Source organism: Lissotriton helveticus, chromosome 2_1 (assembly GCF_964261635.1).
Source record: "Lissotriton helveticus chromosome 2_1, aLisHel1.1, whole genome shotgun sequence".
Lineage (NCBI taxonomy): Eukaryota > Metazoa > Chordata > Amphibia > Caudata > Salamandridae > Lissotriton > Lissotriton helveticus.
In genome coordinates, this window is record NC_136059.1 from 1,235,245,851 (window position 1) to 1,235,268,434 (window position 22,584).

At 42.3% G+C, this 22,584-nt stretch overlaps 1 protein-coding gene across 1 annotated transcript in view; it reads left to right on the plus strand.

The window, feature by feature from the left end:
• Positions 1 to 981: 981 nt before the first annotated feature.
• LOC144820229 (uncharacterized) overlaps positions 982 to 22,584 on the plus strand; it is a 31,650-nt gene continuing 10,047 nt past the window's right edge. The window contains exons 1-2 of the mRNA XM_078677831.1: positions 982 to 1,000; positions 17,001 to 17,071. Of these exons, the coding sequence (XP_078533957.1) occupies positions 982 to 1,000; positions 17,001 to 17,071 (90 nt within the window). The remainder of the gene's footprint in view (positions 1,001 to 17,000; positions 17,072 to 22,584) is intronic.

A 22,584-nucleotide genomic window follows, 5' to 3' on the forward strand; every position in this document is an offset into this window, starting at 1 on the left:
AATTTTATTTAATTAATTTTATTTATTATATATTTAAAATTTATGGATGTCATATATATATATATATATATATATATATATATATATATATATATATATATATATATATATATATTATATACATATATAACAATATTTTGTACAACTATATTATGACACAAATATTTTTTCCTGATATTTTTGCACTTACCATTATAAGTATAGGATGTAAATATTTTTTACATCAATATTTAGGTCACAATATTTTTGTATGAGGATATTTTGAGTGTCGATAATTTGTCAGTGTACCGGCCCAGTCAACCCCATAGGAACTATAGGGACATCTGGTCCAAGGACCTTCAAAGGATTGGATGCTTGGTACCTCGGTGTAACAGAGGCCCTGGAACAGAGAAGGAGAGCTATTTAGAATTGGTGTATAAGAGATGAGGGAAGGCCCTAAAACATAGTGTTGGTAGACATACCGGAATGTGGTTGTAAAATTAAATTAGTGGGTAGAGTCCCTCATGGGGGAACTGGGACATTTGGTCCAAAGCACTCCAGAATTGTTGCCGTTCTACAGTTGAGAGGCGGCCCTGTGGATGAAACATGGGCCAATTGTATTAGAACGAGTGAATGGGATAAGAAAATTAAGGTAGAGAGGCTCGGTGGTCCTAAATTACATAAATGCAACCTACCCTACCTGATTCAGAGTGGTAAATGCAGGTGGAATCATGTGAAATTCACGAACCCAAGTGATGTGTCCACATGATCGAGGAGGACATGTTGAGCGTCCTTAATCACTATGAGTAACCCGGAAGTGAGGGTCGGGGTAAGAGACTGGTGTGCGCATACTCATACAATGATGCCGGGAGCAGTGTGCCTGTTGTGCACATGCTCTGGGTGGAAAAGTTAACTCGCAGCAAGCCTGGAACTAATCTAAGTGGCCCATACATCAGGAAGAATTTTAATAACGTACTATACAGAGACTACACCACGAACGTCATGGCTAGGGCAGATGAAGGTGAGGAACACAGTGAGCCTCTTACTGACTTCTGCATAGTGACATTAAGGATCGCACTGTGGAAGGGGCTAAATTAGTCCCAGAGTTAACGTGTGAGCAGCAGAGAGAGTGTAGAGAGGTGTTAAAGATGGTTTGACAATCTCTTCTCGCTGATGCCAGGGTTGACATCTGTCTGTGTGCATGATATACACACAGGTGACAGTCTGCAGTGAAGGGCTGAATGTACAGAATGTCTGACCAAGTTCTAGGACAAATGAAGGCAGAAGTTGCCAAAATGTTGGACCAGAGAGTCTTTGGGAGATCTCATAGTCTTTGGTCTAGCCCTGTGGTTCTGCTACCGAAGCAAGGGTCTACTGACTTAAGGTATACAAAACTGGTGCCCATCCAATCCATCAAGCAGATGTGCTTGCAAATTGGTTAGGTACTGCAAAGTTCTTGAGCAGCTTGGATCTGACCAGCAGTTATTGGCAGATCGCTTTAGCAACAATTGCTAAGGAGAAGACTGTACTTTCTATGCCAGAGGGTGCGTATTAGTTTAATGGGATGCCCTTTGGGTTGAAATACTGCCACTTTTCAGCACCAGGTGAACCATGTTAACACATCATTGGAAGAGTTCTGTGTGGCCTACTTTGATGATATTGCGGTGTTCAGCAATTCATGGAAGAACTACCTGAGGCACCTGGAACAGGAGTTGGAAAGGATACAGTAAGCAATATTGTCCATCAAGGCAACTAAGGGCCCGATTCCAATCTCGTTCGCAAAGCAAACCGAACGATTCGAGTCCAGAATGCTTTCCGAAAGACTCAGATTGGGGGGAGTCCGACCAAACAAGTACGATGAATTTGAATGCGTGCGTATACGATTCAGTCGGACTCCCATTGATTGTGTACCGAACGCATACACAGGATCCCATAGACAAAGGGGGTGGTTGGGGATAATCGTACCCACTGGGACGGACACCCCTTGGTGCCTGACACACTGTGCATGGTTGGGAAGAGGGGACCCATGGATACCCCCACAGACCCGATTCGGAGGGCCTCTGGTGAAGGGGGCCCTGCTATGGGCCCCCAAATACCGATTCCAGCAGCCTTTTTGATCAGGGCAAACCGAATCAGAAAGGCTGTCCAAATGATTCATCGTACTTGCTCGCTCAGAAACCGAGTTCATTGAGCTGTACGAATTGGCTACGGAAAGGCTCTATCACTCCAAATACCTTTCGGGACTGATTCGATCAATGCTAAAGGTTTCTAGGTATCATACTTGATCGTTTGGAATTGGGAACGAGTCGGTCGGAAACAAGGGTTCCGGATCGGTTTAGATAAAACCGAATCCGATTCAGAGCCCTTCCGACCGAAATCGAAATCGACCCCTAGGTGTCAGGTAGGGAAGTGCTCTATAATCTACCTTGGGCATGAGGTGGGGAACTGGAAGGTTCACAGGTGGATGCCCAGATTCAGTCTGTGATGGAGTGAGAGGTACCTACTACCCAGACGTTTTAAGACTCAGTGGGTACCATAGGACCTTTGTGGCAGACTATGGAAGTACTGTTGCCTCATTGACTGCTTTGACCTTTAGGAAGCAGTCCCGGATGGTAATATGCAGTGCAAAGTGTCAAAAGGCATGTGAGGAACTCAAGAAGATGCTATGCACTGCACCAGTACTGAAGGCACCGGACCATAGTCAACCTTTCATTCTACAAACCGATGCCTCTGGCAAATGACTTGGAGCGGTGTTAGCTCAACTAGATGGCAAAGGTAGAATGTGTCCAGTAGCCTTTATTACCAGGAGATTGCTACCCAGAGAGCAGAACTGGGCGACTATCAGGAGGGGGTGTTTTGCCGCAGTGTGGGCCTTGCATACTTTTTGTTTGTATGTTTTTGGCACTAAGATTGTGGTGCAAACTGATCATAAGCTACTGAAATGGTTGATGTCTGTGAAGGGAGAGAATTCCAAGTTGCGGTCTATTTCTATGCAAGGGTTAGACTTCGTGGTGGAGCACAGAGTCAGACTGAGGCAAGGGAATGCTGACAGACATTCCTGCCAGTTTAACCAAATCTGAACATCCAACCTCTCCAGGTTAGGAGATGGTTCAGGGTATTCTGATATGGGAGGGCCATCTGTTAGGATGGAAATAGGTGTGTACAACTGTCTGAGTGCCCAACCGTACTGTTGTCCGGATACTTAATGCAGATTTTTTTGTCATAGGCAAACATGGATCATGCATGTGCGCCATCACATAGCTCTGTCACATGGATTACAGTCTTGTTGGATCATGAGGGGTGCTCAAAGCTCTACCCTCATAGTAATGCAACGTAGCTGCCTTCACCAGGAGTTACAAAAGAACTGGAATGGGGTAGCCCCGTGTCCCCCAGAACCTGGGAATTTACAAAATGAACTACAAGTGGTTCTGTTGAGTGACCAATTTATTAACAATCCAGAATAATATGTAACAAGAAACACACCAAGAGAATTAGTATCTGATTTTAACAGGACAAGTATGTAACTTATACCAATAAGTCACGCACTTGTCTTTTCAGTGATGAACATGTTTATGTGACAGCCTTGCATATACAAAAAAGATAAAAAGAATAATATACTAATCGTTAAAATCAAATAATAATTCTCTTGGTGTGTTTCTTGTTAGATGTTTATTATGGAATGTTAAGAAATTGGTCACCCAACAGAACCACTTGTAGTTCATTTGTTCACCAGGAGTTAAGCAGCACAAGCGCAGTGATTGCAGTACACTGTGTAGTGATCATTAGTAGTGAACAGATCCTTTTTTAACCCGTGTCACCGGAGTGAGGCCTAAAGGCTCATTCACCTTTTGAAGAGTTCAGCTGCTGTGTACTAACTCATCCTTGGCCTTTATTGGGTAGATGTGGAATTTAGCACGGTGCAGGAGTATTGATTTCGCACTGGAAGTATGTGTGCCTGGGAATGGTACAGTACACATATACATATACTATGTAGTACATGTAGGATTAGTGCATGTGCTGAGTGTATGTATGTTTGCAATCAATACATGACATTAAAGATGTAGTGCTGTGCAGCGCATGCACAATTAAAACACTTGCTGGGAGTATGTGTACTTCCGTGAAGTACAATACACAAAGGGTGACGTTTTTTGCAGAGCGCACATGGTAAGTGTGTGTGCTGGCGGTGTGTGTTTGCAGGTAGCACACACTGATACACTATCAAAAATTCTTCAGTGCTGAACAGCGCATGCAGACTGAATGTGTGTGCTGAATGGATATGTGTGCTTGTGATGGTACAATACAGGGAGGTGGTACCAAGCTGGACAGGGGCAGCTCCTCATCTATGGCAGAGAATCGTCGCCCCACTGCCGAAATGCAGCAAACAGAACAAAAATAAAATGACAGTAAAACAATTTTATTGTCATTTTATTTTTACTACCAGTCCGCTGAGTCTAGGGCGGGTGGGGCCATGCTGCAGCATCACACATCACGGAGAATAGGAGTCTTAGGGACTGAAAGTGCACATGTCAATTTGGCCAGCCGTCCACGGCCGGCCAAACTGACATGCACACTTGGATATCGCCAGGCTGTTCCTTGGAGATGTCCTAGTGCTTAAGGGCACAGGCTCCCAGTCCTTACTGGAGCACAAAACCAGGCCACTCCACCCAATCCCAGCGCTTCTCTCATGCTGGGAGTAATAGCATGAGAGAAGAACTGGGATTGCGAGGGGTGGGGAGCCAGTACTCATGGTAATTGTGTGCCGGGACGGGAGCAGAGGAGCAGCGCGACATAGGAGCAGAAGATCGTGGGGGCCAGCAGGGAAGGTACGTTTATTTTTTTTGGGGGGGGGGGTTCTGTCCCCCTATCTTCGATTGGCAGCAGCCGCTGCTGAGGCTGGACAGTAAGTGTGCTGTATATGTACACTGAGTTAGAATGCCTGAAATGCTAAATTACATGGAGAACCTGGGTTCCATTTTGGGAAGACCAAACCTGCCTGGTGAAGACATGAAGAGGAAATGAAACGCCCAGAAAGATTTGTGTATTACTGCATTCCAGTGAGGTTGGTAGGACACACACTGGCAGAAAGGGGGAGAGACTTTCCTTACACTTCAAAAGGCTGCTTATTATGTATTCAGTGATCAATCAAATGGAGCGTGCCTGGACACATCTCAGGAAGGGTGATGGGGCTGATAAAGAAATCATACAGAATAGGGGTGAGAGACTTGCCTGATGTGACAGACAACCTTTCATCCGGAAAGAAGAAAAAGTGAACTACCCACTACAAAAGAAGCAGACTCCAATGTAAAACTTTAAAGATGCAGACTTTAAAATACAATTTTGTGTCCCAAAAATGTGTTATCTTTGAAGCAGATGGGCTATGTGAGAAGGCGAAGCTCTGCATGACTTAGGCCTATGACCAGGACTGGGGGCCAAGGCCAACTATTCTCCTTGCTGGGTGAAGGGACAACACATAGGGAAAACCAAGATCCCCTGTCCTGGATTCTGGAGCACCAGAACCTGCCTGCCTGCCAAGACCAGTGTGCCCTTTGAGGAAGAGAAGTGCGTTGGATGGAGCGAGGTCCAGGAAAGGACTCCCTGAGTGTGTGTGAGGAGAACAGCTGCATACAGATCAAGTCATTGCCTCTGTGTAGTAACAGTACAAACACTGTATGCCAGGAGAGGGCTGCCATGAGCGATAATCATTAGTAGTGTATAGTTCTTCATACATGCTCAGTGTTTTGCTTTCCCAATGCCTCTAACACAGAACACCTCCTACTTTCGAAGTGCCATGGCAGGAGTTGAGCAGTCAATCAATCAATCAAGATCCTTTTTTTGGTTGCAAAAGCCATCAAAGGTACACAACATCCATGCAATACATGCAACAATTTTACTTCATTAAATATCCTTAATACATAAATATACTCACATAAAAAGTTAAAATATAATCATAAAACGTAACCCCAGCAGACCAAGTGCAGTGCTGTTTCATTACAGCTGTTTCTGTCAAAATATCAAGATAGTCCCGCATATTAATAGTCCTATATTTATACGTCTACTTTTTATTAATTAAAACTAAACCCTGTTTTCAAAAATATATAAAATTAATGATCATTTATAAAGTACACTATTATAAAAACAAAAAAAGTGCTTTAAATTTGGACTGGCCAATCCGTAATAACTATATAAAACACAATTTACCTAAGACATATATGATTAAAATGGTTTCCATAGGACAACCTATGTACTAAACTACTAAATTTACAATACTTTCAGAAGCTTCTCCTACTTTATCTAGGTATTGAACAAAAACCAGTGCATGTAAAAGACAACAGGGCAAGGTGTGTCAGTCGTCAAAATTTGCTTTGCCTCTCTGAGGTGTGGTACGTCCAAAGCCAAGCAGATAGGGCGCACACATTTTCTATGCACATCACGGAATTCAGGACACACAAACATAATATGGTCTACAGTCTCAAATTAATTCCACAAGCTAGCCATGAGTCCAGCGAGGAAACATTATTCAATTTTTTTCTGAACGATCGAAGGGGCAAACAACCTGTTCTCACTCTGATAAACAAGCTCTTGGCCAAAGGTGGTGTTATATTGTCCATGTAACTTTCAAAACAGGAGTAGGTTTAAATGCCAGGAACTTCTCGGTAAGGTGGCCTGTAGTGCCCCTGGTTGTTACTTCTTGCCACACTAGTGCCCCGTAAGATGATTTTAAGACCTGGTTGTCTGCCTTACACAGTAGTTTGGGCAAGTCCCACACTCTGCTGAGACCAAATTTGTTTACACCAGTCACAAACAAACCTTAACCAGGGTATCTCCAAGACACGATCCATATTCTTTACATCACTCAAGCAATCTCTATAATTAGCTAATTCTGGGGTAGTCCAGATATGGATCCAGATTAGTAGTGACTTTAAATGCCCCACATCAGATATTCTTTTCATCCCTGTGTCAAAATAAAGTAGGACCAAAGGGTACTTACGTCATGTTACTGTAGCCCCAGACTTCTGCGTCACACAATGTGGCACTCTGAGCCTTCGCTCAATAGACTTCCAAAGATGGGGAAATGGAACGGGAGTATGTATTCTTCTGGAAACTTAAAATGGCCTTAATCATATGAGATATCATTAGAGCTCCTTTGTTTATTTGGTGAACTCACCTAAATTTGTGCGACACTGTCTCGCCCAAACAATCGAAAATAAAGACCCTTTCTAAAGCGATCAGCTACTGAACAACTCTTATTGACACTCTTACCAAGGACCATAAATTTGTTTTTTGAAGTATTCAATTCCAAACCACTGTGATCGCAGAACTCCAAAAATGTATTTAGCAGATTTTGTAACCCTATCGTTGACTCGGAGATTAATAATTAATTGTCTGCAAACAGGGGTATTGGTGTTTTAACCCTGTTGAGAGTAAGAGAATCTTTAACACACTTTGTCAGTTCCTCGGCCACATCATTTATATATAGGGTGAAAAAGGTGGGCGCCAGAATGCACCCCTTTCAAACCCCTCTGGCAACTGGGATGCGCTTTGTCAACCCACCTCCGTCACCCCACCTGACCTGTGCGTAATTTATTTCATGTAACCTGGCTAGTAATTCAGGTAACCACCTAGAACTACCATGTCGGCTAGTACTGGCCAAAGACTCTCGCTGGGTATCAAATTGAATGCAGCAGAGTTTTTGGTTACCCAGCAGGACATATTTCCAATAAAGGAGGGCAAATTTAAAAAACCTAATCTAAAGTGCAAACTTTAGCACACAATCCTGCCTGAAAGGGAGTTAAAATCCTCTGATCTTCCATCCACTTTTGTAATCTACTTAAAATCTGTCTGGTGAATATTTTTTTAAGGTTATCTACTACGCTAATAGGCCTATAGTTAGATGGACAGTTGTCATCTCCCTTTTTAAAAATAGGGGTTATTTCTGCCCCCTCCTGGTATCCGGGATCTCCTCCCCCCTTGCTATTGCGTTAGGAAGGATATTCACATAACTAGCCCACAGCCTAGGTTCTGATTTATATAGGTCAACAGAAATGCAATCAGGACCAGGGGCCTTTAGCACCTTAAGACTATTATTAGCAGAGAGGGTATCTTCTAGACTGAAAGATATCTCACTGGTTATACCATTTCCCAGCTTGATCTCATCGTGCTTGGGATACTTCTCAACCACATTAGGGGCTGTTTTATAGCTGGAGCCTGGGAGTATAGTTTTGCAAAATGTTCCTACCATCGTTCTGGTGGGTTATTATTCCTCCTGGGTTTAAAGCTTCCAGTTGTCCCAGTTGCAATAATATGCCAAAATGTCTGGCAAAACATTCTATTTAAGCACCTGGAGCATGTCCTGCCAATTATAATCCTCCCACTTTTGTTTGCAAGAATGATTGCACACTTTTATCCGGTTAGGCTGTGCAAATCTCGAGTCAATTACGGCCCCTAATAGATCTTCTCACCACATCCCTGGCCTGCTCACAGTCCGGTGAATACTATCTTGGGTCTTTGGGAGGGGCTTTTATGTTACCACTAGATTTTTTGTGAAAAATACTCTGTAAATTGCGAAAACAAATCTTTTATGAATATCTAGGATTGGTTTGGCCTCCTCAGAGGAATTATCATAATTAGATAAACAAAATGTATGAACCACCGATATACCTTGGCATGAATGTTCTTATTAGCCATAACCTTAGGCTAAGAAACTCTTCTATAGTTGTTGGCGACAACAAGTTCAGGAAGCACAGTGCTCTGGGCGGACAGTGATCTCGAAAGGTGGCCAGTCCTTTCTAGATGTTTCAAAACTGTTGCCTTCAGTATCTTGAAGTTCCTTGAATTTAGACTCAGCAACTCAGTTCCACTTCATGTTGTGTCTTAGCTCCTGACAATGGGTTAGGGAACATAATTTCGCTCCCATACCGGAAGCACTGCTGAAAGGCTTTGTCGCACAAAAGATTCCAAAAATTGATCCAGTTTTGTAATTTTAATCCATTTATTCCAGTTCTCAATTTGTAATTCCTTTTCGTCGGTCACATGAAAAACCGTTATGTATTTAATTCTGATGCGATAAATATGCCCATCCGGGCCTTATTTTTACGGCAGGAAACATACATAGTTCATCCTCAATAGTATCATATTCCCAATGCATTTTGGTTGCTTTTATCAACGTTCGTCAGGGGTACACTACAAACAACAACATTTTAGACTTCATGTTATAAAACGCATATCATATCATTGCAATATCATTATTCGTTGTGTACTTTGTTAAAAAAACTCAATCAGCGCTTTCCCTCTAGTGCCTTCCAACGCTAAAGTACTCTACATCAACTCTCCTCCATTGTCAATTACTTTTCCACGTGGATGGAGGGCGGACCCCATTTCCGGAATGCACGCATTCTACTGCCAATACTGATGATATTGATTATATGGATGAAATGGAGTGCACTCCACTCTATAATTGTGATGTACTTTGACAGCCCAACCAGGAGTAGCACCCACGGATTAAAAAGTTAAGATGAATGAAAATCAAGGTCACATGTGAAACCTACACTCCTCACTATGGGGAGCAAGTTTGAACTGCTCCAAAACAGCAATGAACGTGAAAGACGATTTGAAGTACATAAACAAGAGAGAGACGTTATATCATACAGTTATTTAGTGGATGCATTTTAACCTTGCAAGTCCTGTTTAATATGTGTACTTTTTAATTTACTAAAACTCAGAATGTAATCTTTTTGAATAGGCGCAAATTTATACATCGTAAGGGTGGGCGGAGCAATTTAGTTAATGCTGAGGGACTGTTGAATCGAGGGAGGGGACAGATTAAGGTTTCACATATAGGTGATCTCAACATACAGGAGCCGTACCAGTGGTTTATGGGTCCCGTAGTAAATTGGTAAAATTCAGGAAACAGTAAGGGGCGGGTCCCAAAACGTGATGAGCTTAAAATGGTGGCAAATGTGACAGAGCCGTTAACCGGCTCGAGGAATGAGAACTGGGTTTACGAAAATCTTCACAGGTACGAGAGGGATTTTTATTTAATGTGGAACGAGAGGCAATGGGCAGGTTTTCTCATCTAAGCTAGTGGGGAGACAGTTTCGTAGATGTTTTCTAACGTGGGATTGTAAAGTATAACAGCAATGGAGGAGAGTTGATGTAGAGTACTTTAGCATTGGGAGGCACTAGGGGGAAAGCGCTGATTGAGGTTTTTTTAACAAAGTACACAACGAATAATGATATTGCAATGATATGATATGCGTTTTATAACATGAAGTCTAAAATGTTGTTGTTTGAATTTGTAGTGTACCCCTGACGAAGGTTGACAAAAGCAACCGAAATGCATTGGGAATATGATACTATTGAGGATGAACTATGTATGTTTCCTGCCGTAAAAATAAGGCCCGGATGGGCATATTTACCGCATCAGAATTAAATACATAACATTTTTTCATGTGACGGACGAAAAGGAATTACAAATTGAGAGCTGGAATAAATGGATTAAAATTACAAAACTGGATCAATTTTTTGAATCTTTTGTGCGACAAAGCCTTTCAGCAGTGCTTCCGGTATGGGAGCGAAATTACGTTCCCTAACCCATTGTCAATTACATTTCCACGCGGATGGAGGGCGGACCCCGTTTCCGGAATGCACGCATTCTATTGCCAATACTGATGATATTGATTACATGGATGAAATGGAGTGCACTCCGCTCTATAATTGTGGTGTCTTAGCTCCTGGCAGTCTTTCCCTTTCCTCCTGTTTCTATCACACTCATTTTCCCTGGCTGTTCCTCTTCACCACTGTGTTCTCCTGTGATTTAATCTTAAACCCATAGTGCCAATCTCTACTCTGATTGCGTCCAACTTTCTATTGCCCTCCTGCATAACTATCATGGGGTTCTGGTGGCGATAAGCCTTTTGCCTTTTTTACAAGTTAAGGTTATGCCATTTAACGTGGTTTAATGCCACCTTGTAAATAAGTCCCCTTTTCATGCATCACTTAGAGTGAAAGTGGAGGGGAATGGGTATTGCGGTGGGTGCAACAACCATTCCAACACAACATTCAGTGCTTTTGACTCTGCCCCCTATTTACAAGGGTGACATAACTATGGCATAGGGAAAACCTGGGGGCATATTTACAAGGAGTTATTGCCACCAGAACATCCCTTTTTCCAACTTTCTGGGGCTGTTAACTCCTTTGCCTTAACTACAAGGCGATGTTAAGCCAACTAACATAATTTAACAACACATTGTAAATAATGCCCCAGTTCACGCAGCCCTTAGTATAAAAGGGGCGTGCAATGGGAGTTACCATGGGTGTTCTGCCGCAACACCCATTGCTTTTAGACGCTGCCCCATATTTACAAGATAAGAGGCAGCGCCAAAAATATCGCCAGAGATAACCTGGTATTAAGCAGGCAAAACAAGGAGAAATTTTTCATTTCCTCTCATATTTTGTTCTTTCTATGTGTGCTGCATTCTGCAGCACTCAGAAAAGAGCAAATATGTAAAGATTCTTTATGTGCAGGAAGGTGTCCTTTCCTACACAAATACAATCACCACAGCAGCACGGGCACCCTTGCAACATGGCGCTGTGGGGGCCTGCACTAGGAAGCTTTTATAGCGCCAGTGCTAGGGGTAATGCAGCGGTGGGCCACATTCGTGTGAATATAGTGCATATCTTTATTTTGAAACTGATGGAATGCTACTTTGCCAATTTTGGCATAACACCGCGCTCCGCCAGTTTCTAGTAAATACGCCCCCAGGTATTACCTGACAAAACTTCTTCTAGTTTTTGCTGTTTCTTTGTTTGCAAAAAAAAGACATGGCTTGGTAGTTCGGACTGGACTGTTCCCATGAGGCACAGGGTCAGAGCTGATTTGCATATAGCCAGTGTCTAACCCAGGGTGGTGTGGAGTGCAAAAAAACGATGGATTTAGGCCCAGATCCTTGTACTGGGGTGAATGTATGGCATTGTTCTACATTCTGTCCATCAACTGTGTTTTTTGCAATTTTCACCCCGAGTGGGCTGGGTATGCTCAGACGTGAGTCCCAGGCTCTTCACACCACTGGAGTCAAGCTATCCAGGCTGAATGAAGGCTGATAGCCAGAAACCGGTCCTTGGATGCTTGATTCCGGTCTGGGAAAGTCATGGCTTGGTAGTTCGGACTGGACTGTTCCCATGAGGCACAGGGTCAGAGCTGATTTGCATATAGCCAGTGTCTAACCCAGGGTGGTGTGGAGTGCAAAAAAACGATGGATTTAGGCCCAGATCCTTGTACTGGGGTGAATGTATGACATTGTTCTACATTCTGTCCATCAACTGTGATTTTTGCAATTTTCACCCCGAGTGGGCTGGGTATGCTCAGACGTGAGTCCCAGGCTCTCCACACCACTGGAGTCAAGCTAGCCAGGCTGAATGAAGGCTGATAGCCAGAAACCGGTCCTTGGATGCTTGATTCCGGTCTGGGAAAGACATGGCTTGGTAGTTCGAACTGGACTGTTCCCATGAGGCACAGGGTCAGAGCTGATTTGCATATAGCCAGTGTCTAACCCAGGGTGGTGTGGAGTGCAAAAAAACGATGGATTTAGGCCCAGATCCTTGTACTGGGGTGAATGTATGACATTGTTCTACATTCTGTCCATCAACTGTGTTTTTTGCAATTTTCACCCCGAGTGGGCTGGGTATGCTCAGATGTGAGTCCCAGGCTCTCCACACCACTGGAGTCAAGCTATCCAGGCTGAATGAAGGCTGATACCCAGAAACCGGTCCTTGGATGCTTGATTCCGGTCTGGGAAAGACATGGCTTGGTAGTTCGGACTGGACTGTTCCCATGAGGCACAGGGTCAGAGCTGATTTGCATATAGCCAGTGTCTAACCCAGGGTGGTGTGGAGTGCAAAAAAACGATGGATTTAGGCCCAGATCCTTGTACTGGGGTGAATGTATGACATTGTTCTACATTCTGTCCATCAACTGTGTTTTTTGCAATTTTCACCCCGAGTGGGCTGGGTATGCTCAGACGTGAGTCCCAGGCTCTCCACACCACTGGAGTCAAGCTATCCAGGCTGAATGAAGGCTGATAGCCAGAAACCGGTCCTTGGATGCTTGATTCCGGTCTGGGAAAGACATGGCTTGGTAGTTCGGACTGGACTGTTCTCATGAGGCACAGGGTCAGAGCTGATTTGCATATAGCCAGTGTCTAACCCAGGGTGGTGTGGAGTGCAACAAAACGATGGATTTAGGCCCAGATCCTTGCACTGGGGTGAATGTATGACATTGTTCTACATTATGTCCATCAACTGTGTTTTTTGCAATTTTCACCCTGAGTGGGCTGGGTACGCTCAGACGTGAGTCCCAGGCTCTCCACACCTCTGGAGTCAAGCTATCCAGGCTGAATGGAGGCTGATAGCCAGAAACCGGTCCTTGGATGCCTGATTCCGGTCTGGGAAAGACATGGCTTGGTAGTTCGGACTGGACTGTTCCCATGAGACACAGGGTCAGATCTGATTTGCATATAGCCAGTGTCTAACCCAGGGTGGTGTGGAGTGCAAAAAAACGCTGGATTTAGGCCCAGATCCTTGTACTGGGGTGAATGTATGACATTGTTCTATATTCTGTCCATCAACTGTGTTTTTTGCAATTTTCACCCCGAGTGGGCTGGGTATGCTCAGACGTGAGTCCCAGGCTCTCCACACCACTGGAGTCAAGCTATCCAGGCTGAATGAAGGCTGATAGCCAGAAACCGGTCCTTGGATGCTTGATTCCGGTCTGGGAAAGACATGGCTTGGTAGTTCGGACTGGACTGTTCCCATGAGGCACAGGGTCAGAGCTGATTTGCATATAGCCAGTGTCTAACCAAGGGTGGTGTGGAGTGCAAAACAACGATGGATTTAGGCCCAGATCCTTGTACTGGGGTGAATGTATGTTCTACATTCTGTCCATCAACTGTGTTTTTTGCAAGTTTCTATGTTTGCTGCATTATGCAGCACAAATAGAAACACCAAATTGCCATTAGTGAATGTTCATGTGCAGGAAGGTTTCACTTCCTGCACTTAAACAATCATTTAAAAATGACGAGTTATAACTTCAATGCATGCTGCACAAAGCAGCACACGTAGAAGTTACAAATCGCCATCATGGATTATTTATGTGCAGGAAGGGACACCTTCCTGCAAATGAACTATCATTCCCTGCAACGCAGACACCCTTGTACAATTGTGCAAGGGTGCCTGCGTGGCGCTAGGCAGCTAGATTTAGTGCCAGCGCTAGAGGAAATGCAGGGGTGCCTCACTTTCTTGTAAATACGGTGCATCCCAGCGTTTTTAAACTGACGGAGCTCTACATTAGCAATTTTGGAGTTACACCCCGCTTCCCCAGTTTATTGTAAATATGCCCTGAAGTGTACAGTGAAGAAGCGAAGAAAGAAAGTTAACTGGCTTATGCCATTGCAAAGGCGTACATTTGGAGGGGCATTTCAAGAGACCAATCCTTAGGACAATGCACCCATTCCCAAGTGGTTTCTCAAATTGTTTCTTCTTACCCAAATGCTCATGATTTCACCACAAAAATTAGCACGAATGTTTTTGAGACTCTGGACTGGTTAGAACGTGTCCAGCAAGTAAACAATCCACACCACTTTAGGCTTTTAATGTCATTTTGTACAGACTCATTTTGAAACGCACTGAAGCCCTTTGTGGATCATACACCGCGGCGGGTGAAGGTTTGGACCGCACCTGCGAGCGACAAAATGATTATCAGGCCTGGATTTAGTCTCTGTGGCTCAGAAATGTTGCCGGTGGTTTTCTTTTAACCACAGACATTAGTTGGAGTGTTTAAATACTGTGGAAGGAGAGGCACCTTGCATCTACTGTGAAGCATCTCCTCCCTCAAGAACTGGAAAAAAGCACAGGTAACTGGCGTCGGCTTTCTCTTCACTGTCATTTGTGGATCATAAACTACAGACTTAGATTTAGTACTAATGTAAATATAGTAAGATTTATCGTCGAGTGAGTCGTTCTGAACAATGGACACTTCTGTACCAATCAATTTAAATGGGAGGAATGAAGATCGCTGTTTAGCAAAATGTATTTTATTTGCAGAACTAAACTTATGCTGCAGGGCAACAAAAATAAATATGCCCAGTGTACAGCTTTGCAGAAAATGCCCCAAATGAATTATGGGGTTTTCTGCTGAGCGCGCTGTTCAGTGTGTGTTCACGTCAGACAGGCCGTTTTGACTACCTCAACAATAGGCAGCTGAATACATTTCGTGGGGATGCTTGAAAAAGTAAATAAGCTTTGGCACAGCCAAAAGAGTGTAGCTTTGAGTTTTATATTTGGCTCTGCCAATGATTTTTCCTAATTTTGTATAGCATTAGTACGACCAATGCTGTACAGCATGAATGAAAGAAATAAAATACGAATCTGCGGCAACAATTTGCATGAGCATGCATACATCAGAAGGTATGTGCTTGCATGCGTCATGACGCATGTCTGTGACACTGGAGCCATTTATTTGTATTTACTGACCAGAGATAGATCAGTAAAAAAAATATATATTACTGATGCAGAAGGAAAAGCTGAAATTTGCTGTTTTGCGTCAATAAATAAATAAATAACAGAACAATGAAAAAGTTGTCTGGAGCATGGCAAAAGGAGAAACAGGTGGTGGAGAAGGAAGGGAAAAGAAGCACATGAGGGAGGGAGCAACACAGATGTGGGGGAGAAAAGCACATGCACAAGAGAAAATAACATGGAGTGCAAAGAACAAAAGCACACAATGGAGACAGCTACAAAACACATGCACTCTCATGGAGTGCTGAAGCAAAAAGAGAATACTAGTTCCCTATTTGTAAATAAGAGACTTTGCTCTAGGGGAGGTACAAAGACAAGACAGACAAGGGAAGCCATCTAATAAGAAGCATGCAGATGAGTGTGACAATAAAGCCAACTAATGGCAAACAATGAGTTTTAAGTCCACTTGTAGTTCTTGGTAAATTGACAATAGGTATTTTGCAAACAAACAGCTTTGCTGTCTGATATACTCGATCCAAAAAAGTAGTATTGATTTAGCAAAATGAATAAAGTGTGGATGCAACAATTATTCTGGATAAAGATGTATCTGAACAACATAGGAAATAGATTTGGGCCCCAATTTATTAAAGTTTGCTTGAATGAGTGAACAACGTAATGCATGTGCGCATAACTTGTACAGGGGTGTAGTATACATAAGAAAACGTTTTAGTCAATTCCAAATGTAATACAAACGAGTGGTAAGCTAAATGCCATTTGGATATAGTGAGTACCACCTCAGTGTAGTTTATGGTCTTAATTAGAATTTGTGGGACGGGATACTCCATCACAAACGTGGCAGTTATCCCATCCGCTGTATTTGAAGTGCATTAAAAACCATGACACTTGTGACACAGCGGATAGAATATCCACCACGTGTTGATAGATTATCTTGTCCCCAAACTCTAAAATAAGGTACTTTGTGGGTATTCACAAGCATGTATAAAGGTATTTCCTGACAACTTCTGCACACCTTTGTTACATCTTAAGGGTTTAGGTGCATGTGTTGGAGCAAGCAGCAGACAGCATTAATACCAGTTTTCATAGGGTTACAGAGGAAGAAATAGTTTAAACGATAGAAGAAATTATTTTCAAAGTTAGTTAAATATAGTCTAATGTCCTATCCATAAACATGTGCATTTTCCACAATGCAAAAATATAAAAATGGCTTCAGAAAGCTGGCATAAGTGCCTTTTCTTATACGTTCCATGTTCCTTTAGACAATCAAAAGTGTAATCTTGTTGGATAGCAATACTTAGTACGATAAGGAGGTACAATCCACCAACAATTATCGAGATAACTAGCACCAGCTGTAAATTATAACTGACTTCCGAAATTGGGACCGTATGCATGTTTTTACTCTCAAAACCAAATGCAGCATACTTTTGTATCTTTGCTTGTGTGGTTAAATGAAAAAAATTGCCTTTCTTTAATCACAAGTTGTGTTTCTACAGAAATATCTGTGAACATGAAAACAGCTGTGTTTGCATGTCTTATTGGAGCTGCCTTTTCCATACCAGTCCCTGTAAGTAAAGTGTCATCTTTAAAAGCATTTGTGTCTTCCCATTGTACATGTACCTGTCAATACATTTATGGCAGAGCATGAACTCTAAGGAACAAGTTATTGCTGGATAGTTCTGCATTACATCATGGCCCAAGCAAGGGCTAAATAGATCACTTGTTTGGTGAACATCTTCCACAGGGATGTGTTGAGCTGAAGTTTACACGTTTAATGTATCATCATTGCTGACTCTGCCTTAGAATCTTCTGGGAACAATAACGGTGATCATTGAGTTAGGATTTAACAATAACCATTTCTTGAATGCAGAGAAACAGTTGAGATAGAGAAGGGGTGTGCAAAGTGTGTGCTATGTCCGCATACGATATGAAATACTGTTTTCAGTTTCAGGAATATTATGAGTAGGGGACTGATTTGAGCAGAAACACTTTCGCGGAAGACAAGTTCAGACAGAAAATGTACCACAAGGAACATTCTTTCCTCAAGCAAATCCCGTTTTAAGTAACATGCGCCCACAAAATATAATGGAAGCCATTATTTCCTATAGGAGGGTGTTGCTGTACCAGTGATTGGCAATGAGTGGTGCTGAACCTACTCCAAGTAGGAGCTGGTGTTCATTTACTTTTGTTTTGGATCGATTTTGGCTGTAGTGGAGGTTGTGAATAGTAATTGGCTTACTAGTTTGTGGGTGGTTAATTCTGTCTTCCTAAACTCACTCCTTAGCCCACCCTGTACCCTTACTTGTTCCTCCCTAAACTTGTCCCATTTTGTAATTAGGATTAAACTTTTTAAAGCCACTCATCCTTATACCACCCACAGTTACTACTGAGGGGCTGATTCTGATGCGGGTTGGAAATGCTTCCCGACTGAATCGGGTTGGAAATGGTTTCCAAACCACTCAGGTCGGGACAGTCCGACCGATGGAGTACAATGCACCCGGATGCTTCCCGATACGATTTGGTTTGACTCCCATTGACTTCAATGGGAGCATATGTTCCTAACTGCATGATAATTGGGCCCTGGGTCATTCCCGATCCGATTTGGAAGGAGCAAATGCCATTAGGAGGCCTTCCTAACCGCATCAGAATTAGGCCCTCGGTGGGAAAGCTTTCCGACCCGCATCAGAATAAGGCCCTAAGTAGTAAACATGCAAGAATCTTTCCATGGGAAAAATAGGAGAGGAAGAGATGGAGGTTCGCACTTGTAGATTTGTGAACTGCATTTTGTAATAAATATACAGTCCTGCTGTAGTACTACTTCATGTACTGCAAAATGCATTGCAGGCATTATATCTTTAGCCCCTATTGGAAGAAATGAAATATAAAGAGGAAAATATATCCTTGGCTTCTCCTTGGAAATGCATGCACACTGGGTGAAGGAAAATGCCATGGCTGTCCAATCCTTCTCCTTTTTGGAATAATTAGCTGTAGGACTCATTACTATGTTCTTTGCATGCACATTCCATTTCACAGTCTCTGGCATGAGCAGGCACTGGTAGAAATACTATGTAAGGCCTTCGTCATTCAAGTACTTACATGTAGCACGTCAAGTGTTTCCAGATTCACCATCTAGACCAAACCACATCATTTTTAACCATTCTACTGACAAATGAACACTACAGCTCACAAAATGCACTAAGGTCTTACATGAAGGCCACCAAGATCATAAACCTAGTGCACTATAACAATGGAGCAATATGCCAACCATACTTGAAAAGGCATATGCAATCAATAAGTTCACTTTTTTCATCAAACATATGTATGGTGTTTAAAATTAAATGAAATAAATACAATACACTGAGTTTTTTTTACAAAAAAGTAGATAAAAAGTCAACTTATTACATACATTAGGTTATATTTTATCAAGTTTCTTCTGAATTACCTGCCCTTATGTTTCACTGCAGACAGTGGCCCAGATTTACTAACACTTGACACAGTAAAATGCAATAGAACACAATGCAACACAGCAAGACAACTTGCTGCACTTCATCAATTGGAGAGAGGAGAAATGTGCCATATTTACTAAGATATGGCCAGAGTGGTGCCTAGCCTCAGTGTAGGCACCCTTGCACCATAGTGCAAGGTTGCCTGCGTTACAGCCAGTATTGTTTTTGAGGAGAAAGGGAAATCCTTCCTGCACAAAAACAATCCTTACTAGCATTTTCCTCTTCCTATGTGTGCTGCAAAATAACGAGGAGAAATGAGCATATTTATCCTCATTATGTCTCTGTTGGGATTGCATAGCTTTTTGACACATTCTCAGTTTTACTATCCTTAGTAAATCTAGGAATGCACTAAAATCCTTTGCGGGAACACCTTCCCAACACAGAGTAAATCAAGGCAGCAATTTTGCCATACTGGGTAGTTGCTTAAAATTGCACACACAGGCTGCAATGGCAGGGTTGTGACATGGTTAAGAGGTCTACTTAAGTTGGTGGTACAGTCAGCGCTCTATGCACACAGCAGGATTTAATTCACAGGCCCTCGAGTACATATAGTGCCACTTTACTAGGGGCTTACAAGTACATTAAATGTGTCAGGTGGGTGTAAGCACATTTTACCATGTTTAAAGGAGAGAGCACAAGCCTTTAGCTCTGGTAAGCAGTGGTAAAGTGTGAAGAGTCCTAAACCCAGAAAATACGTAGTCAGCAAAAACAGGAGGCTGGAAGACAAAAAGTTGGGTGAAAATCAACGCCAAGGATATTTGATCCAACAGGCATTCATTCAAACCAAACATAAAAATGGTCCCTATGAAGTGCTTTTTAGCTTCTTGGAGCCAGGCCTTCAGTTTATCAAAATATGAAAATGAAATAATATTACCTTGCTTAAACTTTACTGGCTTCATGTGGACTTCAGGATCCAATACAAATTCCCTTAAGGACTTTTAAACGTCTGTAGTCTTCTGGACCATACAATCTGCAAAATGATTAGCCACACTATAAGCTAGAAAGCTACTGTCTAAAATCCGTGCAGTCTTCCATCTTTGCTCCCAAATATTTTACAACCTACCTTGGGCAACCATACATTTTCTTTTTAAATGCAGACTACTGTGCAGAAAACCCTCTTGCCTCAAATCCCATCACTACTGAGTGCAATTTTTTTGGGTAACAGTTTGAGGCTGCTTTAAAAAAAAAAAATCTCTTGGGGCTGATTTAATTCTTGTCGGACAGACTAATTACCATCGCCACAGCAGAATACTTTACTCCCCCCATGGTAATGGTACCTCAGCCACCATATTTAGAGATGTCCACTCACCCCTTTGCTCACCTTCTGCATTTCTAGGAACTGCCATCAGGGTGGTTACTGGGAATCCAATGCAAGTGTGATGGATGGCTCGTTCAATATGGCAGAGCCTTACATCAAACGTACCACTTTTTTTTTCAAAAAGAAAATCCCAAAGTAGGAAGTTCTCTTTGAAAACTTTAAAACATAATGACACCCCCTCCACAGGAGAGCATTCTTCCATCATTCGGTGGTCATTTAACAGGGTTCATTTCCTTATCGTCATATTTTTCATGGTGGTGATCAGCAGTGAAAACTAGCCAGGCGTCCGCCCACTCTAAATGGGGTGAGTGGACACATGGCCAATCCTCTGACAGATCTTACCCTTTAATGCCATCGGGGGTGAGTGTAGGCAACAGAGACAAAGTAGTCTCCGCTGTCTACACACTGAAGGTCCGCCCAACTCTAAGTGAGGTGGGCTGACCTTCAGGTTGGTGGAAAGGGTACTATGTTACTGTGGCAACAGAGTACCCTTTCCACCAACTATAAATCAAGCTGTTAATCTTTATTGAGTTGCAAGTCAATATAAGTAGCTCAGACAACCTAAAGGAGAAGACCTTAGAAGACCTTACAATCACACATTTCAGGACCTTTATGTCTTGTGTTCAATGTTTTTGAAACATTCCTGAGGGTCCACTTTGCTTTTTTAGGTCTGGCTTGACAGCACAGCTATAACTTATACCTGGCATGACAAACACAAACATAAAATCTTAAAGAAGCACTGACCAGGGGCTTTAGCTTCTTCTGCTTGTTGATTCCCTTTGCCTAAGCTTTTGATTGTGCAGAAATGGTGTGCTTTCCCCGAAAAAGAGTACTTGCATTACACTTTTCCTGTTTTGGAAAACCTTTTCTCAAAACAGTAGGCTTGCATTAGTTATGGGAAAAAAAGCCCATGATGTAATTTGGCAGATACTGAAAGTATGATCTGTTCTTATGAAAAGTTACAACAAATTAGGTAGGCCTGGTTTGACATATTTATTCAGAAATGCATTTGTTAAAATCGTTAGGTGTGTAAGAGTGGATTGTTATTGCACTTTGGTAAATCATAATCAGGTATTTTGTTATATGGAATCTCACAGATGACAATAGTAACCAAGGCGTTTGGTGTTGATTGTCATTTCTGACAAACATTTGTGATAAGTGATTTGCATTGATGGACATCCCAGTAGGGCTGCTTAGGTGGAGTATGTATTGTATTGCGAACTGGGGGCCTTATTTATAGGAAAGTGACTCAGTATGGTGCCGCAAGTCATTTTGCTGCTACGCACTGAGTCACTTTAGACGCACATGGATCAGTCATATCCACAACAATATGACGGATCCCTGTGCTCCCCCCTGCGCTGCCACACAATTGGCTGCCATGCGTGGATACAGGCACCCTTGCGCCATGGTGCAAGGGTGCCTGCGTTGAGGGGAGATTATTTTTGTGTAAGACCACTGCACTGGAATGATATGATTCTCTGCCCGTGACACTTCCCCCATAGTTATCGATCTGTCACAGTTTGCCCATAATCCACCATCTTCTGCATAACGTGCACAGTAAAATATATTTCTAGTTCAAACAAATCACAAGTTACTAAACACATTGCCACAAATGTTTTTGCACACTAAAATGCCCATTTCAGAGGTTAACTGGTGACCTTTCATTTGGAGATTTCTGCATTTATGTAATAAACTGATTCTAATTAGGAGAAAGCTTTGCCCCGATGGTGTTAATATGCAGACAAATGACAAAATATTAAAGTGATACTGTCACAAAAAATGTTACATTATGCAACATAATTTCCTCTTCCTAATGCATAATTTTGATATCCCTGTCACATAATTTGGTTTCTCCCAGGATGCATAATTACATTGACCCTAGCAAAAGTCCTATCTGGGACATTGGATAAAGTTATATCATATGTACTAGGTCTGATCTGTTTAGTATGAAAGGTTACGACAAAGGCAATAGGCTCAACTTATTTTTGTGAAAAGTATGTGCTCTAGCCAACATGCCTTTAAGAATGGATGGGTACTGCAAGTGTTAAAAGTATGTAAACACATATTTTGTCAGGTGGAATCATAGAGGTTACTGTAGTAATAATATATTTTTTTATTGATTTCTCCATTTGACAAACACTGGCAGTAGAAGATTTTCACTTGTTATGTCCTTTGAGGGGGTGGGCGGGATTTTATTTCTTGGCCATCTGTTACTCTGTACATATTTGTAATTTTATTGTGAAAGCATATGTTGAA